At 39.3% G+C, this 20387-nt stretch overlaps 2 protein-coding genes across 3 annotated transcripts; both read left to right on the plus strand.

Moving 5' to 3' along the window:
* Positions 1-421: 421 nt before the first annotated feature.
* map3k7cl (map3k7 C-terminal like) lies at positions 422-11122 on the plus strand. Of its 2 annotated transcripts, none has more exons than XM_039777515.1 (5): positions 422-1265; positions 2203-2313; positions 4790-4848; positions 6259-6374; positions 10181-11122. In XM_039777515.1, the coding sequence occupies exons 2-5, from the start codon at positions 2238-2240 to the stop codon at positions 10359-10361; spliced, it is 432 nt and encodes a 143-aa protein (XP_039633449.1). In that variant the 5' UTR covers positions 422-1265; positions 2203-2237; the 3' UTR covers positions 10362-11122. The 2 variants fall into 2 exon arrangements, with proteins under 2 accessions (XP_039633449.1, XP_039633448.1); XM_039777514.1 differs by having other exon boundaries at positions 423-1265; positions 2232-2313.
* Positions 11123-11734: 612 nt separating this feature from the next.
* Positions 11735-20387, plus strand: bach1b (BTB and CNC homology 1, basic leucine zipper transcription factor 1 b). The gene is made up of 5 exons (XM_039777513.1): positions 11735-12405; positions 12513-12761; positions 13601-15070; positions 16096-16302; positions 16405-20387. The coding sequence occupies exons 2-5, from the start codon at positions 12513-12515 to the stop codon at positions 16744-16746; spliced, it is 2268 nt and encodes a 755-aa protein (XP_039633447.1). The 5' UTR covers positions 11735-12405; the 3' UTR covers positions 16747-20387.

The raw sequence follows: 20387 nt of genomic DNA on the forward strand, positions 1-20387 counted from the left end.
ACGTGCTTTTTGCTGAACAGCTAGTATCTGTGATGATACAGGAAAAACATTCATGTACATGTTGTATAATCTAAAAGGGGTACTGTAGCAATTTAGTATTGCACCTCCATAAAGTTGGGGCACTTAAGAGACAGATTTAAAAAAGAATGGTCAAAACTGAACCACCAGAGGCGGAGATATCTATATCTTTAGTCCTATGGGTCAAACTCCAAAAACACAGAATGCTACTCTTCCCATTATTAAATTCAATGGTGTGTTTTCATTAGACCCGTCCTGCCTGGGAAATGCCCAACATATCAATCTCCACACCCACAGGTTGTAATCTTTCTGTTAAAAAAAATGAGGTCTGAATCCTGAATCAGGTTTTTTTTTCAGACTGATGGCATCATCAGGGTTATTTTTTCAGAATTTAGAAAGCCTCTTCTCCAGAGCCACATATAGGCTTATAGTTTTCACAGGCTAAGTAGTACTCTTGTGATGAGTAAACTAACCCATGTGTAAATTCTTCAGTGTCCCTTTAAAAAGTATATATAAAAAAAGGTTAAGTGCCTGAATCACAGTAGCCTATGTATTGCAAGAAACTCCCCTTAGGTAGGCTATAAGTATATCACGTTCGTTAAGGTGTTCTTGCACATAATTGCCAAAAAGACCCCCCAAAAGATAAACAGACTGGGATGCTCCATTTCTTTCCCCAGAGCTATAATAGCATGAGATGTTCATTCTGAGCAACTGTCTCATTGCCCAGCTATTGCAAAGCCAAAGACCATCCCAGCGGCATGACCGTGTCACTCAAAACAGTGCTGCAGCTATGGGCATTTTTGCGGGCTAAAGTCATGTCATCTGAGACATTTAATTGGGCCCGGGCCGCCACAGGGGGACAGCGGACGGCATTCCTCCACTGCCTGCGCCCTGTTGTGTTGCTCTTCGCCGCGTGGCTGCAGTCCGTGGATAACATGTCCATACCCACGCAAAATTGAGCTGCTGGAGACCCTTTGACTGACACCATTGTAGTGGACGCCTTGACTATGCTGGAAAACTTTTGAATACAAAACAATATAGTTGGAGTCTCGAGGGAAGTGGAGGTCAACTTTTGGATCGATAATTGTGCCATGCAACGGCTGAGAGACGATTTGTGCTTTTTCTGAAGAGACCTCAGCGGTGGTCCGACGGGGAACAGACAACAATCAATATTGAGGACGTACACTGCTACCTGATTTTAAACTTTATTATACGGAATTTCCTGGGTCGGGCTCGTGCTGCTTCAGGTAACAATGCCCTGTTGGCACAGATGGTTCATTTTCAGCTAGATAGCCCATATGTAGGCTATGTAATAAACTCCATCATTATAGATTCTATAGCCTACAATATGTGCACTATTAGGCTATTCCACCTAATACTGTCATCTTTTGACACTATCAGTAGGGATGTTTTGATTCTTCAAAATTTGACCTTTTAACCCTTTTCTAACAACTGAGAAAGACATTCATTAAAAAAGTGCTTATTTGCTGGTGTAGAAGGTCATTGAGGTATGTAATGTGTGAGACAGAGGGTTTACCGGGGTTAAAGTAGGCAAATGCCCTGATATAAAAAGCCTGTATACTGGAGAGGGGCATGCAAAACCCAGACCTAAGAGCCAGTCTGTCAAAGATCCCTAATTATTTACAGTAATCCTACTGCAACTCTAAATGCATGATGAAATTGGTGGCTATGTGTGTGTGTGTGTGTGTGTGGGTGGGTGTGTTCATAAGGTCCGCCATACTTTCCTAGGTTATCAAAGCATGCTTTCATTCCAACTGAACACAACACCTGCTGAGTTCAGTATTTAGTTTAGTCTGGTTAACATCACAATAATGTACTAGGTTGAAATTAAAAAAAATGGTTTACTTAGCTTTCCATGTCTGATTGGATACCACATACAGATACAATTAAGGCTGATCCGCTGATATATTGTTTGGTCTATAAATAAAATAGTTAGAAAATGCCCTTCATAATTCATAGGTGGCATTTTCAAAATGCTTGTTCTGTACAAAAGATTTACAACTTACAGTCAAATAAAATGGAGGAATGCAGGAAGTCATCAAATTTAAGAAGCTAAATCTCTTACATTATTAATAGATCTGTCAGTTTTCAGTTGATTGACTAATTGTTTCATTATTATATCATCACTCTTCTTTCATGAGACCCCTTTGATTGTGCTAACAGCTCTGTTTTGTGCCTGTGGCCTCATGAAGGGATAAATGATCACCTCAACCAGAAGAGTGTCTCCTGATAAATCTGAAGTTAGAATCGCCTTCAGCCTTGACGACACATCAGGTAAACACACACGCACTTACAAAGTGTGCGCACACACACACACACACACACACACACACACACACACACACACACACACACACACACACACACACACACACATACTGCAGTCATCCACACACACCATGCGCTCACCTCACACACAAATGCCCACCCCACACGCACCTGTGTCACAGCATTTAAAAAAATGATGGTAACAAATTATTTTAAGTTACACCTATTATTCATTTGATCATTTAACACCTGACATTGTGTGGAGCTCTACTCTCACTGCATTTCCAGTATGTGTGTAACACATGCACGACATTCCTCCCTCCAAAACAGACCAGCACCCCCCCCACACCCTATCACTTTAACTGTGCTCATTCTTAAGACATGTGCTCCCTCTACTTCAGTAGGATCGCAGCATTTAAAACCCAACCACATGTGCATGTGCGCAGCTGTGCGCTTGCAAAATGCACATGTACTATATGCACCCATACAAGCGATTGCAAAACATTTTACAGTGATCAGCATTGTATAGTTCTTTAATCTTCAATCAAAGGTCAAAGGTCTACCCTACCTATGGTGCAAGGTACTGTCTGTCAGGATATTTTACTGCAGTGTGGCCAGGCACTGGGACAGCAGCTGCAGCTATGTCATGGCAGAGTCAGGTTTCCCCTCTAATACTAACAGTGTCGCGCTGCCTGATTCACTGTTCAGCTTTTAGAACACTGGCCTATATTTATAAGCAGTTAACACTTCCAGTCCTACTCCGCCCATCTCTGATCCCCCTTGTCTTTCTCTTAGGAAGTGAGATGAAGGGCTGTAGCAGGAACGACACTCAAATCCCACTCTGAGCAGTGATTCATTGAACTCCATGACATTCTGCTTGTCATTCACACAATGGCAACATGTCCTCTTACTGAATTGCCTTTTCATTTTCTTAATCATTCATATTGCTGTTCTTTTGTTTCTAGCTTGCTTTTTCTTTCAGCCTCAACCATCTATTTGCATGGATTCAGTTAAGTTTCACCTCACTTTCCAGTGAGTTTTGTTTTTGTCTAGTTGTGCACTGGTTCAATTTTTGATAAATCTTAAGGATCAAAGTAACTGCACAGGGCCTGCTTTATTTGCATGCTTACATGCCTTGTTTTAGTTTTAGATGTAGCTTCCAGAGCTGTTTAGGCACAATCTGACCCTACCCTCCTAAATCAAATTTGGGACATTCCCTAGACGATCATGTTGTTGCCTTTTTGAACTTGTGTTTCTCAGCAGAGGGACTAAGACCTGTGCTCCGTCTGGGGATCATGCTCTAGGGCTTTCATGACTTAATACCAGACATAGTTATAACCCCACACTGTGTCAATCCTAAGCATGAGAACTGTATTTATTCCACATCATAATTGGCCCCATGGCTGCAGGCTGGCACACTGATACTTCTGCTTTTAGAAGGTTGCATCATCACAGGATTCTCCACATGTGTTCCACAACTCCCGGGGGACATTACTGGCGAGGCAGAGGCTGGTGTAGACAACCTGTCGGTTTCTGTCTGTCTGCCTGTCTGTCTGTCTGGATCCCTCTCTGTCCATACATCTGGCCTGTCTATTCTTTCTGTCCACTGTGTTTGTCTGTTTGTGTTCGTAACCTGCATGTCTTTCAGTGTGACAGCTCATTACTGCTGTACAGTAAGAGGACATGGCTCATTTATAAGTGTAGCACTGTGTTGCTATGTTGTGGTGTCATACTTTATAAGAGGCCCCTATTGTGTTTCATTTTGGTCCATTTTATGAGGTGGAGAAAGGCATTAACGCAACTGCCTGTAGGACAAGTCACTTGGCTGTACATCAAGAACATTCAGCAAAGTTAATAAAAAAAAAGTTGAGTTGACTTTTCATCAGACAATTGAAGCTTGGAGATTATCTATCACAATAAACATTTTATTTATAATTTTTTAATGCTAAAGAGAAACCTTATTCATTAACTACAGAATCTACATTTAAAATAATAATAATAATATTAATTATTAATAATAATCTCATCACAGAGTACTTAGATGGAAGGAAGGAAATCAATCAGAGAATATGTGGTGGAAAGTACAATAAGTACTTTTCCTCAAGTACTGTACTTAAGTACAGTTTTGAGGTACTTACTTTACTGAAGTATTTTAGTATTTTGCTACTTTATACTTCACTGCATTTATCTGTAAAGTAGTTACTAGTAATTTTAAGCTTTATACAAAACAATAATGATCATCTGATGCATCAGATGTATTGTTATAGATTAGAATACTCACACCACTGCAGGATACGTACAGTATGCTTGGGAAAATGGTCAGCAGTAAAGCATATGCAATTTGTAGTAATGCAAAATCATCAAAATAGTATGTTAAATCATGTATCATTAACCAATATACTATATTCTGTTTTGATATGTCAGTATATGTCAATCATTATACTGATTGTTCATGTCTGAATAATGTGTTATTTTTCAATAGATGCAAAAGATGTGGAGGACGTCCCTCAGACTTTCCCGGATCTTGAACAGCGACTACAGGTATACAGTACTACTATACTAGTACATACTGTAGCATCACATTGCATTCAACACACACTTTTGTATTGTTGGCAAAGCAGCAAAAGAGTGGAGAGGCAGAGTATAGAAGAGATGGCAATGATTTTAAATCCACAGTGCTGAAGAATATCATTATGTGCCTTTTAAAGGAAAACTCTGCACTATAATGCTATTAACATTTTGCATTTCATGTCTGGCTCTGTTTTGTGGCTTAATGCTACATTTTTCTAATGGATTGTCAAACAATGCAATGTCAATAAATTCCTTCTTTTATATATACTGTATTTTGACTTTGAACATTTTTGCTCTGTTAATATTACTATTGATGTCATTATTGCTCTCTCTACTTACCGTCTAACTAATTCACAACTGAAGGCCAGGCCAGAGAAATCATTGTCAACCTACTAAAACAAAGTAGTGGAATGTTCCTCTAAAGCTCTGTTCTGTTTAGGTTAGAAGGATTCGAGTCTGTACATCAGGAGAACCTTGGGTTTAGTTTATCAACCCTGTAGATCAATGTCTTCACACTGTGCGCTCAATCTGCTATTAGTGTTGTCATTGAATTATCCTTCAACGAGGTCCAGTGCCAGGGTCACATACATGTTAGAGTATCAAATGAGAACAGTAGTTGCAGGCCAATGATAGCTGTCATACGCTATACTACAGGCTGATAGAGATTTCTTTTTTGTTCCCATTTTTTTTCTTATATACATAAAATTAGCATATTATATATCTATATATATTCATATTCAATTTCTAGAACGGTAAATGTGTTTTTGTTTTTGTGACGTTGACACGATTTAAACACGCAATATTCGGATCTGGTGTCAGACATAGCGCCATATGGTCTACCTCTGTGAAATAAAGCATTTATAGGTTTCATACAAGTTATATGAAGACAAGTCGGGTTTAGCTTTCACTTGTTGTCCTCAAGCACAGCAATCTCATGTTTCACCAGTAATGAATTTAATGGATATTCTTTCATTACTTTAGGAAATAACCTTTCTTGGATCAAAGCATGTAACAGCGGTGCTACTGGGGCAATGTGGGAAAGCTTAGAGGGTCACCAAAATAATAGCAATTAGCCTTTTAGCAGCCATTTAGCATAAGGTTTAATAATAAACAATGCCAGCAAAAAGGGAGTTTGCTTTGAAGCATTTTTAAAGCTTTCAAGTTGGAATGTGCTGTTCCGGGTTTGTACATAGTGTTGCTTGTGTGATATAATCTGTTTAATATTTATATATATTATAATAGATTGTATTTTTAGCATTATTTTATTATATGATATATTATATTTATTATATTATTATATATTCTAATCTTTTTTGTTTTGCTTAGTCATAAACTAATACATCTCTCTGACGTCACATATCTCTCTCTGACCTCTTGCAGCCAGTGCCCCCCTGTGTGTCTCTGAGAGAAAGTGTTCAGGTGTACAAGGAGCACTGCCGGATGGCAAGAGAGTTCCACCAGGTCAAACATGAGATCGCTGTGCTTGAGGACCGCAAGTGAGTCCCTGTAAATGCCTTCTTTTTTTTTTAAACTCAACGGGAGCTCTTTTGGTGCAATGGTAGCACATCTGATCAGAAGGTTGTGTCTTAAATCACGTCCGGTGTCACTGCTTGGATCAGAAGAAAACACATCTAGTCTTACTGTATATACTGGTGGCTTTGCCTGTAGTCTTCTTGGCATATTGAAACGTTTAAATATCCACTGTAAAGTACCATTGATTCAGGGAGAACAAATAAGACTGAGTTATAATAATTATAATAATAATGTATTGTAATATAGGTTGTGTATAAATGTTTGGAACATACAGTAAATCTAAATTTAGAAATTAAATTCCCTACTAAAACACAACCCGTAAACACTTTTTTTGGATCAAAATGTCCACCAGATGGCACCTGTTAATAGATTTTTTTCAGCAGCACATAATCTACTGAGACCATTTTCATTAAGATGATATTCAAACAGCTGGTATTGTATGACTTTAATTTCAGATGTATTTTCTTTACAAGGCCACTTCTGTAATTACTTTTGGATCAGAAACAAAATCCAGCATGGGTGTTGTATACAGGGATGTGAAGGTTACACTGTACACTGGGTTTCTGGGTTAGATTGGGCATCATATTTGGGAAAAGTAGCACCTTTGCTAGGGTGGATATTACACTAACTGCAACCCTTGCCAGGCGTAATTGAGTGAGACCTGCTGTATGCTTTATTGCACATATGTACTGTGTTTGCTTGCTGCACATAAACAGGCGTCTATAATAACACACACACACACACACACACACACACACACACACACACACACACACACACACACACACACAGTGCACACTGTCCCCTGTGCCCTCAGCAGCTGTGGGTAGTCTTAGCAGTAGGATTTTCAAGGCCCTCACCACCACACCCACACACACACACACACACACACACACACACACACACACACACACACACACACACACACACACACACACACACACACACACACAAACACACACGCACACACACAACCTACACCACTTGGCAGCTCCTAAATAGAGAACAGGCATGCAGACTCTGATGGAATGAGTATAGCCTTGAGTTTAGATAAGAACATGATGAGTCAGGCCGATATAAACTCTTGGTTCTCTCTTTTCACGCTGCTGCTCACCATCCACTAACACGTACACACACAAAGTCAGATTTACACTTAAAGTAAAGTAAGACACAACTAGACAGAAGTGAAGGCAATGCAACAAATGTTGCTTTTACGCCGATACTAAACATACCATATAAGGTATCACTGATACTATTACTTAATTAATTAGAACAGTGAATATATTATATATGAATATATTTCTGTGGAAGAGTAGATATTTTCATATTTTCTGCTATCGGTCATTTACCATTAACAGATATGCATGATACAATGAAAGTTTGGTTACTTCCCATATGATTACACACAGTAAGGTAGGAGAGTTTCAGGTGACGACAACAGGAACAACACTTTAACACACTGCAGAGGGATTTTCCAAAATTCACTCAATCTGCTTTTTATCAGTATTAAACAAGTAGCACTCATCTGTATGGTGGATTTTAACTCTTACAGCTATCCAGTTTTTCAGTGCAAGCTGTCATGCAATGCCAGATGCACAGAATTTCATTCCACCAGAATAGGGTCAACAAAGATGTTTATTTTCTCAAAGTTGGCCAAAGTGGAATAAATGAGTATAATTATATATATATATATATAGTTATAATTAATTTAATATGGTTATATATCTTTTAAACCAGCAGTTTAATGTTGTTTTACATTCCATTTTTTTCAGATCTTTACAAATTTTGGTGCACAGAAAAGACAAAACAAACAAATGTGGTAGTATATTACTTTTCATTGACTAAGAAATAAAAGTGTTTTGTACAATTTCTATCTATATCCTCCATATATCCGGATGTATTCTTTTGGACTGAAAAAGACCTCTTGTTTTTATTCAGGATCACTCTGTCACACAAAAATGCATACATACCCCCAGACACGTATGCACATGCAGGTTTCAACTTGCTTCTAATAAAGAAAAAAGAAAGTCAGCATAAAAGTAATGTATCCAAATTACTAATCTTTTACTCTAAATCATACTGCCTTTTGCTTGTATTTGAAAACTCTGTGGTTTAAAAGCTGCACTTTAATTACAGTTGAACACAATCATGTAACCCAAAAAACAGTGAAATCATGTGCGATTGCAAAAAGGAACCACATGCCTTCCCTTTCTGTTTTGTGTGTGTCATAAAGTAAAAAAAAAAAAAAAAGCTTACCAACTCAGATGGAATTACAAGTCTTAGGGAAATGTGTCAAAACAGATTGTTTATTAGTAGATACACAAGATAAGATTAGATAATATCAAAGTTTCCACTAAGCAGTTATGTCTATTTGTATTACTGCTTCTTAAAAGTGGATATGGTTTATGAGGAAATGAATTGTCTGAACATGGTTTCATAGGTATTTGGAAAAGATGATTTTAGAATATATAGGCCATTGTAATCAGCAGCTGAATTATTGAGAAAATCTGATTTTGGACTCAACAAGGTCAATTTCTCAATAAATAAAAGGTTGTGCTTGACGTATTTTTACTAAAAGTAAAACACATACTTTAAAGAGTTCATACCCATGAAATGTGTGTGAATTTAACACAAAGAAATTAAGGGTTAGGCCTTTAAATCATTTTATATTGCAACCTCCATTAAATAAAAAAAAACAGTAGTCATCTTCTGTCATAATTATGCCATTAAAGCTCTACAGACAGCCTGTATTGTAGAAGAGAGACTTCTTTTCTTCCTTGTTGATGCTGCTTTTATGTGACTTGGCACTTAGCAGCTGTCATACAACACTGACATTCACACACTCTCAGACGTGAGGCCATGGGACACACGTACACATACATACGTATACGTATGCTTACGCTGCCTTTCAAAGTCCAAAGGCTGATTTCTTCTCAGAGTGTAAAAGCACTGTTTGCCAGGCAAAGTCAGGTCATCCTGCTTAAACCAGAGCTACTGCAGTCATTCAACTCGAGTGGCTTCATTGGGAAACATAGTTGGGATGGAGGGGGGATGTTTATGTTTATGTGTTTATGTTATTCATTGCATCATATGCATACTGTACAAGTGCTCAGCACACATGGACTTACAGGACACCAAACATTTTAGTGGAGAAACTTTTGTCAGACAAGAACATAGCCTCTTACATATAACATTACATTGCAAACAACTTTGTCTTCTTCACAGAGATTTTTGAACTTTGGTGAAATTCTGCTGCACATACGCCTCTACACTGTTGCTACTTTTCATTAGCCAATATGTTCGTAATAAAGGTTTATACCAAACATCAGCACACCATATTGCACACCAAATGTCTTATTCACCTATTTCAGAGCGGTTAGCTTTGTTTGTTGTTGTTTTGTTGTTGTTTTTTTCTTCACACAGTTCAGCACTTCCTGTAAGTTTGCATTGTTGCCATGTTTATTTTTGGTATCTTTGGTTTCTCCAGAGAGCTGGAGAACCTAAATTGCTCATAGGAATGAATGTCTGCATATCTCTGAACTGGGAACCTGTTATGAGTGTTTCCCTGCCTCCGTGTGTGCTTGGACAGTGTCCATCTTTTCACAACTGAAGATTAAGCAGGAAGAAATAAAAAAACAAAAATGACCCGACACTCAATTCATTGTAGAATTTGGAGAAATACTTTACTGTTTTATGCGTTTATATGTAATAAAATTAGAGTACAAATATGCATCTGCTGCTTAATTCTTTATCTCACTCATCTACTTAGGCGTAAGTTGCTGGCAGAGCTGGTGGAGGATGAGGAGGTTGCCATAGAGATCGCCCGTCTAGAGGAAGAGTTTCGGCGTCTAACGGAGGAGAACCGGACCTTGATGACTGTCCACAACGAGCGCGCTCAGCAGTTAGAGAGGCTCTGTGTGACCAATCAAACGACGCAGGACTCCTCGTGACCTCTGACCTCAGCAGAATCTGAGGCCTCCAAACATCCAGCTGTCGCCAGACCGGGAAACCAAGAAGAAATAAAGGCTCAGCTAGTACTCATTCTACACAACTACAGTCAGTGAATCAGCTAATTACACAGAAAGGCGTCGTGTTTATTCATGTCTGAGTCATTTGTTTGAACCACAGACGTACTGTCGTCATCAGTTTGAAGCTGTTGTAGTGATTCTACCAAGCTATGACACAAAGCCACTTTTCTGGGTTTTGTTATTATGTGATCTTGCAGAACTTTCCTGGTTGCCAGTGCAATACCTCACAGTATATATTTATACAATGTCAGCTGCTGTGAATGTGACCAGATATTCTGATATCTGTCTCAGGTCCTGTGGAGACTCAGATCTTTTACCTGAGGTCTGTGGAGGGAGCCAATGGGAGTATGATGTGGTCCAAATTTTGTAGTTTGAGGAGTGCTCCCCCTCCCTTCCCCGACAGCTGCTCGTCAAGTTCCTGTTATGATAAAAAAAAAAAAAAGGAAATGAGACGAGTGTTTAACAGTGTCAGGGATCGGGAAATTATAGCCATTTGTGAGGAACAGCAAAAGAAGAAGGGTGATTATCTATTTCACAATAATTATCTGCTGTGACACAACACTGTAAGAGTTGTAAATTTTTTTTGATGTAGCGTGTCACACACCTGTAGAAGGGGAAGTATACAACAAGATAAATTGTTGCTTATCGTCCTCGTCTTATTAATAAAATGTATTTTAATTTTATCACCAGCATCAGTTCCTTAGTTTCATTTCTCCAAGCCGGTGCTGTTGTGTTTGGTGTGTGCTTTACGACCATATTGCGGTGCTTACATAGAATAAGGAACTAGATTTCTTTTCTTTTTTTCCATGAGGAGATTAGCTCATTCTGGAATTATGAAACAGTCACCTGATTGGCCTGTTTGACTCTGGCAGCCTTCCCTCTTCCTCCTTCCAATCATGTGACATTGGCAACAGTGTGTTGTGGTGAAGATTAGTCCATTCTGTTGTACTTTACTGCCTGAAACACCAGATTTGAAGGTGTGCTTTTTCTTTATACTGTAGAAAACTCACTTGCAAAGTTTATCATTAGACAATTTTTCTGGCAGCGTTGTGCTCCTCTATAGTCATTCTATCACAGATAATTGGTTAATATTTATATGGCCAATAACAGTTGCTGACACCTCAAAAGCCTAAATTCTTTTTATTAATAATTAATATGAGGATTCAATTATATTAGTTGTGTTGATACTTACTATACCTCTGCCAGCAAGGCATTCTCTCTCTCTCTCTCTTTCTCTCTCTGTCTCTCTCTCTCTCTCTCTCTCTCTCTCTCTCTCTTCTCTCTCTCTCTCTCTCTCTCTCTCTCTCTGTGTCTCTTTCTGACACAGACTATTTCTCTCACACTCACAAACACACATATTAACCTTTAGATTGACATGATACCCTCCCTCTTCTTGCAACCAGTGGCCAGTTCCATTTGTCTTTACTCTATGTTTTTGCACAACTTGTTATCAAAATGCACTGCCTACAAAATTAGTCGAGTAAGTCCAGACAGCATCTAAAGACACAGACAATAGACGGAATCCTGTTTACTGTAAACACTGGCTTTATATTCCCAACCCTCACCTTAATCTCTGAATTGTGTGCTGGGTAAATCTATAAAGGAATCTTCTGGGAAAAGCCTGTTAGTTTAGCAGACAGATCTGAGGGTGGGATTGGTATGGACGGGAAAACTTGCTTGCTCATTCTATATCAGCAGGAGTACATGAGTCAGCGCTTGCTCTGTTACACCCAGAGTTGTTGCAACACACACTCTCACTCCCTCTATCTCTCCCTCCCTCTCACATACTCACATACAGGCCATATGACTGAGTCAAGCTCAGTTTTTAGTTTGTAGCCGAGTTGCGATAAGGCTTTCTGGGAATCGTAGCCTGGTTGGACGACATTCCATTTAGAATGTGTGTTCAGCAGCTGGGACTTTTTTTAATACTCTAAAACACTTGGATATATAACGTCATCCTTGTAAGGTAGGTATGTTTTTGTTGTTATTATGATTATTATTACTTTTTATTAAGTATGTATCCTGATAGAGGGGAAATGGTGTACATAAGTGTGTTTTTGTGTGTACATGTAGATGTCCCTGATGGCCACATCTGCCCCCCGGTCGTCTGTGTTTACATTTGAATCTACAGTACATTCCTCCCATGTGCTGCGCTGCCTGGACGAGCAGCGTTGCCGGGACACGTTGTGTGATGTTACTGTGGTGGTGGAAGGTCAGAGTTTCAGAGCCCACCGCTCAGTGCTCGCTTCCTGTAGCGAGTACTTTACACACAGGATCGCCTCCCTCACCCAGCATGGAGCGGTCATCACTCTGCCACCAGAGGTGAGATGTCACCTCACGATGGAGTACAGCTAAAGAGTAGACACACACAAGCAGGGCTGCAAAGAACATCCTTGTGTAAAAGTGAAGTGAGAAAAATGACTGAAAGGTTTATTTCCTCAACAAGTGGTGATGGTCGGCTGACTGCATGAGATGTATTTATTGTGTACTTTCTTATGTTGTCTACAATCTTGTCATGGCCTGTCACCTTGAAAACAACATTTCCTACTGTAGTTTGCTTTTGAAGGGCAATGTAGAATAGCCCTAAATGTGTTACCACTCTTACTTGCTTATCAATATAAAAATATTTTTGGTTCTTAGTGGGTTTTCAATACAAACATATTTGCTCCAAGTGGGGCTTCAGGAATAGTCCTGAAGTTGAAAAAAAAGGATAAGATAAAATAAGTAAGGCCAATAAGTGTCCAAACAGTTTGATTTTCAAGAGGAAACATCAGTATTTTGAATTTTCCTGTTGGCTTAGCCATGCTAATAAGGCTATTTTACAATTACCTCATCTATTTATTTTTGGTTCTCTATTATTCCACAAGTAATGTGTTTCTTTTACCAATTTCATTTGCATTAACAATATTCTGTAATAGGAGAACCTGCTGGTATTCAACTTCTTTGGAACTTTTAGTTTCATTTATTGGTTGCTGTGTCAGTAAAGTCCTACGATCCTTGGCTTTATTTCGCTAAAATAGAGTAGTTATATTCCCTTGCCGGCCAGTATTGTATGCTTGATTATCTGACAGAAAATATTATATAATTACCTATTGCTATCCTTGAGAACTGACTAGAGGATATAAAGTGATCATTTTTGTCACTCTTGTCCTCTTTCACAGGTGACAGTTGCTGGTTTTGAACCCTTGCTGAAGTTTGCCTACACATCCAAACTTCTCTGTGGGAAAGACTGTGTCTTAGAAATACGTAACTCAGCTTCCATTCTTGGTTTCAGAGACCTAGACGAGGCATGCTTTGATTTTCTCCTCCCTAAGTTCTTCTCCAGCAGCAATGGCTCTGCTCCTGTTCCGAGAAAGACCTGTTGTAAGAAGAAATGCAAGAGGCGATTATCAAAGGAAGACAGTGGCATTGACTCTAACAATGTATTGTTGGATAAGAAAGAAGTAAAACCAGTTGCTGACTCACCATCTCAGCAAGAACTGGCTTGGCACTGTCACAAATCAGTGAACAGCAAAATGGGAAGTCAGAACAGTACAGGCGCTCTTACACCTGTAGTTGAAGGAACAAACGACCAATTTATGCAGTGTCCTAAGTATCGCAAGTTCCAGCTGGCTTGTGGGAAGGAAACTTGTGTCACAGAGAAAAGTCTCAACAATCCAGTAACAGTAATCAGGGATGACAGTAACCTCTCCTGCTTGCCTTGCTCCAGCAGTGTGAACAGCAAGAATGAAACTGACATTACATTCCCTGGAAATTCATCCTCAAATTTCACCAGGCAGAGCAAAGGAGGGGCTGATGAGCCATGGGAAACTGAAATACATGACAAGAAAACAGAGAATGGTGTGGACAGAGGGGAGGTTGATATGATTGAGAAAGACACAAATGAAAGGCAGAGAAAATGGAAAAAGAAGGAAAGAGAGATGGTTGTGGAGGAAGACATGAGCTCTTCAGACAGATCCAATGTCAAGGCAGTCTCCTCACAGCCAAGCACCGTGCTTAGTGAGAGGTCATCAGAGTTAATATTGCACCAGTGCCCCGTGAAGATCTTTGGTGAGGGCCCTGCAATCACTCAGTCACCGGGGCACAAGAGGTTTATCATAGACATCACAGAAGGCAAGAAAACAAGGGACTGCTGTTTACTAGCGCCAGTATCCATTCATCGAACAGCAGAGGAACAAGTAGAAGCTGAGAGGAAAATGGCAGATGATGAGATCGTACAGACAGGCAGCGTGGAGAGAGTAGCCTTGTTGGTAAATGATGGCAATGAAAGGAGCACTGTGGAAAGGGAGGTGGCCGAGCATCTGGCTAAGCGGTTGGGGTCTGACGTGGGCTTGTCTCAGCTGAACTTCCAGGACCCTGATGCAGGAAGTTCCTCTGATACAGGGAGCGGACGTGCACAGAGCAAATCTTTAAAGTGGCTGCAGCTCCACAACCTCAGCTCCACAAGCACCAGCTGTCCCTTTTTCCAGGATATGGATCAAAGCAAATGTTTATGGAAAGGAGCAGAGCTGTCTGAGTGCGAGGGGGCATCTCAGTCCGGTGTGTCATCCCTCAACTCAGGGGAGGATGGAGACTCAGAGACAGAAACAGAAGGAGACAGTGAGACCTACACAAGAGAAAGGGCCAGACAGGTGAGCAGTTAAACTATGAATCAAGTCTGCACAGGCACTGCAGATTTGTTGTGTTCTGTGCTTCGATATATCTGTCTGCTGCCACCTAATTGTGAAGTTCATGTTTGCTTTAGTTACCAGTGTTAAATATATTATATCAGATGCAAATGAGTGCTTGCATTTATATAACAGAAAGCAGAATCGCTTTATTGCCAAGTTAATAATTCACAAAGTAGAGAAGATGTGTGTGTGTGTGTGTGTGTGTGTGTGTGTGTGTGTGTGTGTGTGTGTGTATATTTGTGTCTTGCTAATTAGTTCAGAGTCCAATTCATCTGAAATTGACAGCTCAGCCCATTGAGTTAGCAATGACAATTGAGGTGCTACGGTCCAGAAAGTGTGAACACCAGAAAGTGTGAACGGCGCAGTGAGTGTGCAGACATATTGAGGTCATTTCAGAGGAGAAACAGTGCTTTTATTTACCCTAGATAAAACACTACATGATTGATACTGCTCCAATAAACCGGTGAGTGTACATTTCCTCTCACAGATTGGCAGCAGCAATGACCCAATAAAGTTAACTCCTTGTTTTTAGAGTTAATAATTAACAGCTTGGTAAAAATATAACTTAGTATCTGAACTCCATCCATTTTGACTTTTGCTTCACTTTACTGCTTTTTGTCCATAAACAGCAAGCTCAACACTTTCATTTTTTATGTTGTATTTCAATTGATTAAACGATGTCCTCCGATTATTTTAATTTTCTTCGGACTCAAGAGATACATGTTAACAATTATCATTTGATGTATTTCTTATGATAGTCAGACAAGCAAATCAAACCCAACTCTACAAGACTGCTGCTTAATGCAGGTATATGTGTACTATAGCCACAGTCCCATGTCATCTACAGCGTGACGTTATTTAAAAAGAAATATATATAAAAACATTGATTTTGGCTCCATTTGTCCTTAAGGGTGCTCTTCCAGTGATGCAGATACTCTTGCATGACTCTCTAGCGTAACCTTTATTTCCTGTACGGGTTTCCTCAGGTGCAGTTGCCATTCTCTGTAGATTGGATTGTGGATCTGAGCAGAAATGACTTCCAACAGCTGCTAAAGCAACAGGTCTTTACGCATGAACAGCTTGAGTTTGTCCACGATATGAGACGTCGCAGCAAAAACCGCCTCGCGGCCCAGCGTTGCCGGAAGAGGAAACTAGACTGCATATATAATCTGCAGTGTGAAATCAATAAGCTGGTAAAAATGTTTTTGTTTGTTTGAATCAGTACATTTTTTATTGAGCCACTTCTTGCATATAGACATGCTAATCATATTGTGTACTGCATGTGGATGTCACAGAAGACGGAGAGAGAGAAACTGATGACGGAGAAGAACCATCTGAACCAGCTGAAGTTGAAAACATGTCACAGTGTCTCTGCATTATGCCAGAGGGTCTGCAACGAAGCCAACCTGCAGCCAGAACAGCTCCAGGTTTTAGCCAAATACACCTCTGCAGACTGCCCTCTGTCCTCCTTCTTTCCTCACATAGACACACTCCTTTCACAGCCTGGGTTGACACTCCAGCCGCAAGCTTTACTCTCGGCCTGTTTTGTGGGCCTTGATAAGTATGTGGCGTCTGAGGAGGCCTCGTCCAGCTCCAGAAGGGATTCAGTCACAGGAGATGGTGAACATTCGCTTTAGATACCCATTCAGCACACATACATGCAGCACATGATCTCAAACTAGTTATTAAATGGTTCCCACACTGTATCATACAGTATCTGAAGACATTACCCCGGACTATGGACTGAGTACAGGCTGTATAATAAAGCAGCGCCATACTCGTGATCCATTTATAATGTAATGTAATCAGCACACATTTTAATTGATTCCTGCTACCTTTTCAATTTAAAACATTAAACTTAAATTGAGAGGTCAGGTATGCATTCCAGGTGTCTAAAACCATTAATTTGACTTTTACACCAAGTATAAGTCTCTGATGACCTTCTGTAGCGAATGTTTCACGCTTTGCAAATTAATTATTAGTCTTTGCTTTCTGGTTAAAGCTGAAAGGTACCTGCTTATAAATCACCGCAGCCAGTCAGGGTGCATGTTGAGAATGTTAAAATGTTAGCACTGAGACAATCAAAACTTAAATCATATATCAAAGGGACCAATGGTCTCTATATTTATAATATGCTATAATAATAATAATAATAACTGATTGATTACCTCAGGACAACACACTTCATCCTCATGTACTTTAATTGTTTAAAAGGACAATTCAGCATAAAATACCTCTTGCAGACAGTGTTGGTTCTGCCCTCTTTATGCAGAGTGCAACGCAAATCAGCATTTTGCACCAAAACCAGACAACTCAGAACAATAGACTTGATGTTTACCTTCTGGTCATATGTCTAGCTATCATATTTCAGGCTGTCATTGTGGTTGTCTGACCACAGTGACAGGGCTCTACGAGTTTGCACACAGCTCTCAGAGCTTTGCTTTGACTCACCAAACAGACCTCACAAATTTGCCTAAATAAGTTAAACGTGCTGTCAAAAGAAAGTGCTCCTCGGAAGAGCTTTCATGCATGAACAAAGTACACTTTCAGGAGAAAATCTGCCTCACTCTGTGTAATGAAAATCATTCCCATTATTTGTCACACATTATGTTTCTGTCCTGTACTGTGGCAGGTAATGGACTCTTCTAATATATTAAAGTGAAAAACAAAGACAACGTTTTGACCCTGCTGGGTCTTCTTCAGGGCCAGCAGAAGACCCAGCAGGGTCGAAACGTTGCCTTTGTATTAAATATGGGAGCAGTGTTACATTACATTTTTTTCGCTTTAGTATTTTTCATTTGTCCTGCACCTGCCAGAAGGTGGGATGTGCACACGATTACTTTTATAATCTTCTAATATATGTCATGGAAATATGGTGTTACCGATAAATTAATTATCTTTAACACCCTTATCTAAATTACTGTCAATGGTCAAGTAAACAAAGTAGCAATAACTTGTTGATGCGTGCTGGACAAGCATATTTATGTGTGTATTTTGTGTTTCCTGTACTATCAACCACACAATTATTGTTATTTGTTTTGTGCCATTCATTACTCCATTTTCTGTAGCTTTTCTGTTGACTTTCACCTATAAATCTTTCACCTATTTTCTCTCTGCTTATAGATCTTTGACACTCATGATTAAGTTTCACTGTATTACATGTGCATATATTTATGGATTCCTTTTCACTCATGATAATCATTACAGTGCAGCTGGTTTTAGAACTATTTGTGTAAAATATGAAATAATACAGTAAATACAAAACAAATCAGGTAGCCTATACATTTATTATGAGGAAATGCTGAGTAACCACATTGTATTTTTGAGGACAGTGGGGTTTAAGGGTGTTACGAAATGTGTTTTTTTCGCCCACCAAGCTGACTCCAAACACTGGTGCTTATTGCCCTCTAGTGGCAGTGCCTGTACAGTCAATACACTGAGAGATGTATACTGTATACTGTACATGTGTACTACATTAGCCTATATGATGCACAAATTGCTCTACTACTGTATTCCTTTGTTTTTAATCCACAAAATGACAATTTTCTACGACAATGTCTGAATGGATTCCTGCATTTTTAAGTAAAAGTGAAACTGAACCAATCAATATTAAACAGTAAAATATGTTTTTTATCATCCCCCACTTGTGAAGATGATTGCTAATGCAATGCAGTGTTATTGAAAAACATTAGTAAGGTTAATGAGATCTGTCATAAATAAAATCTGTCAGTGTTCAGTGTGAGCGATGAATAGCTGAGCTCATAAGGGCTTCAGAGGACTCATCTTTCAACCTGGACAGATATATTAATGATGTAATACTGCACTTCGTCTTACATCTTTCTCCCTCCTGAATCTCAGTCACTCTCTCCCACTTAGTCTCCTCTCTGTTACTTTTAAGTTTTGCTTTCTTTTCACTCTTTCTTCACTCCTCTCTCCCTCTGACTCTCTCCCTGGAGGCTATTTTAATTATACAGAGACTGTTATTTCATCTCTCAATTTTCTTTTATGTGAGCAAACATTACATACTAGTCCCCAGATGATTACGTAACTATACTAAGATCTGTAAATCACAGTATTGTTGGTCATTCTCACTGGCTATTTATGAACTTATAATGAAGAGAGAATTGAAGGAAGACCCATGGAGGCAAAGGTAAAGCAGGTTAACTTGGCCTAATAGATTCTGGCAGCAGGGAGTGGGAACTGAGAGTCACTGAGGTCCCAGGGCTTTAAAAAGGAGAAAGACACTTTTGGGAAAGCATGTGTTCACACGCTGTGATTAAGTTTTAAATCCAGTCATTCTGGTTCAGTGTTTATCTTTGTGGTTTTTCTGTAGAAATTAGACAGCTTGGAAAATACACTATATGAATCATTAATATGTTAGGCCATACAAGTTCAGTTAGCATCATTTTAAAATAAAGGTGAGCTTAGCAAATGAATACTAATAGAAATGAAAAAGGGTGGGTTGTTTCCAATCAATCAGCATCTACAACTAAGTTGCCCTAAAATGAATAACAGGCCTGCGGTGTCACTAATGTGACAACAGATGGCACCACATGAGCAATTTTTGATGGTGAAGACACTGGATAAGATCAGATCATATATCTTGTCTATCATCTTGAGTTCTTGTCGCTGGATTACGTAACTTGTCAAACGACTCTGTTGGCCTTCATGTGATTAAGCTGGCTGAATGTGTTCTGATATAATAGAGAGTTAGTTATAATATGTTTGAATTCTGTCTGGAAAATATTTCAAAGCTAGACGAATGTGACCTGTTTAATGTGTTTGCTTCTGTTTACCTGCACCTTTGATGGGCTGGCTGTAACCTTTTGTTGCTGCAATCTTTAAGTATTGCTTTTCTCCCATCTCATTTTCTTCTCTTGCTACCTGCTTCTCCACGTCTCTCTCTCTCTCTGTCTCTTGTGTTCTCTGAGCGAGTATGTGGGTGTTTTCTGTAGGTGGTTCTCTGGCAGAGCTGAGCACTAAAGAGAACACAATATGTTGGGCTCGTAATCTAAGTAATGAATAGTTAGATTTGTGCCAGCTGTTGTCATAGGAAGAGTTAACTGACCAAAACTTGGAGAATATTGTTCCAAGTGTTTTAATTACATCTTTTGAAATGTAATTAAAATCCTAAAACAATGACACCCACTACACCACAAGTGAGCTTGTTTCTTAAACCATGTGCTATATTCAAGTCAAGAGTTATTTATGTAATTAAGATGAATGCAGATGACAAAATCCTTTCAAAGTGGTTATAAAGTGGTTTTGGATCAGTTGA

This window comes from Perca fluviatilis, chromosome 16 (assembly GCF_010015445.1).
Source record: "Perca fluviatilis chromosome 16, GENO_Pfluv_1.0, whole genome shotgun sequence".
Lineage (NCBI taxonomy): Eukaryota > Metazoa > Chordata > Actinopteri > Perciformes > Percidae > Perca > Perca fluviatilis.

Bases quoted from the DNA above. Each gene is read 5' to 3' on its own strand.
- map3k7cl (XM_039777515.1), top strand. From the start codon at position 2,238: ATGATCACCTCAACCAGAAGAGTGTCTCCTGATAAATCTGAAGTTAGA. The intron at 4,849-6,258 runs GTATACAGTACT...GACCTCTTGCAG, and splicing joins ATCTTGAACAGCGACTACAG to CCAGTGCCCCCCTGTGTGTC. The intron at 6,375-10,180 runs GTGAGTCCCTGT...TCATCTACTTAG, and splicing joins GCTGTGCTTGAGGACCGCAA to GCGTAAGTTGCTGGCAGAGC.
- bach1b (XM_039777513.1), top strand. From the start codon at position 12,513: ATGTCCCTGATGGCCACATCTGCCCCCCGGTCGTCTGTGTTTACATTT. The intron at 15,071-16,095 runs GTGAGCAGTTAA...GGGTTTCCTCAG, and splicing joins CAAGAGAAAGGGCCAGACAG to GTGCAGTTGCCATTCTCTGT. The intron at 16,303-16,404 runs GTAAAAATGTTT...TGGATGTCACAG, and splicing joins AGTGTGAAATCAATAAGCTG to AAGACGGAGAGAGAGAAACT.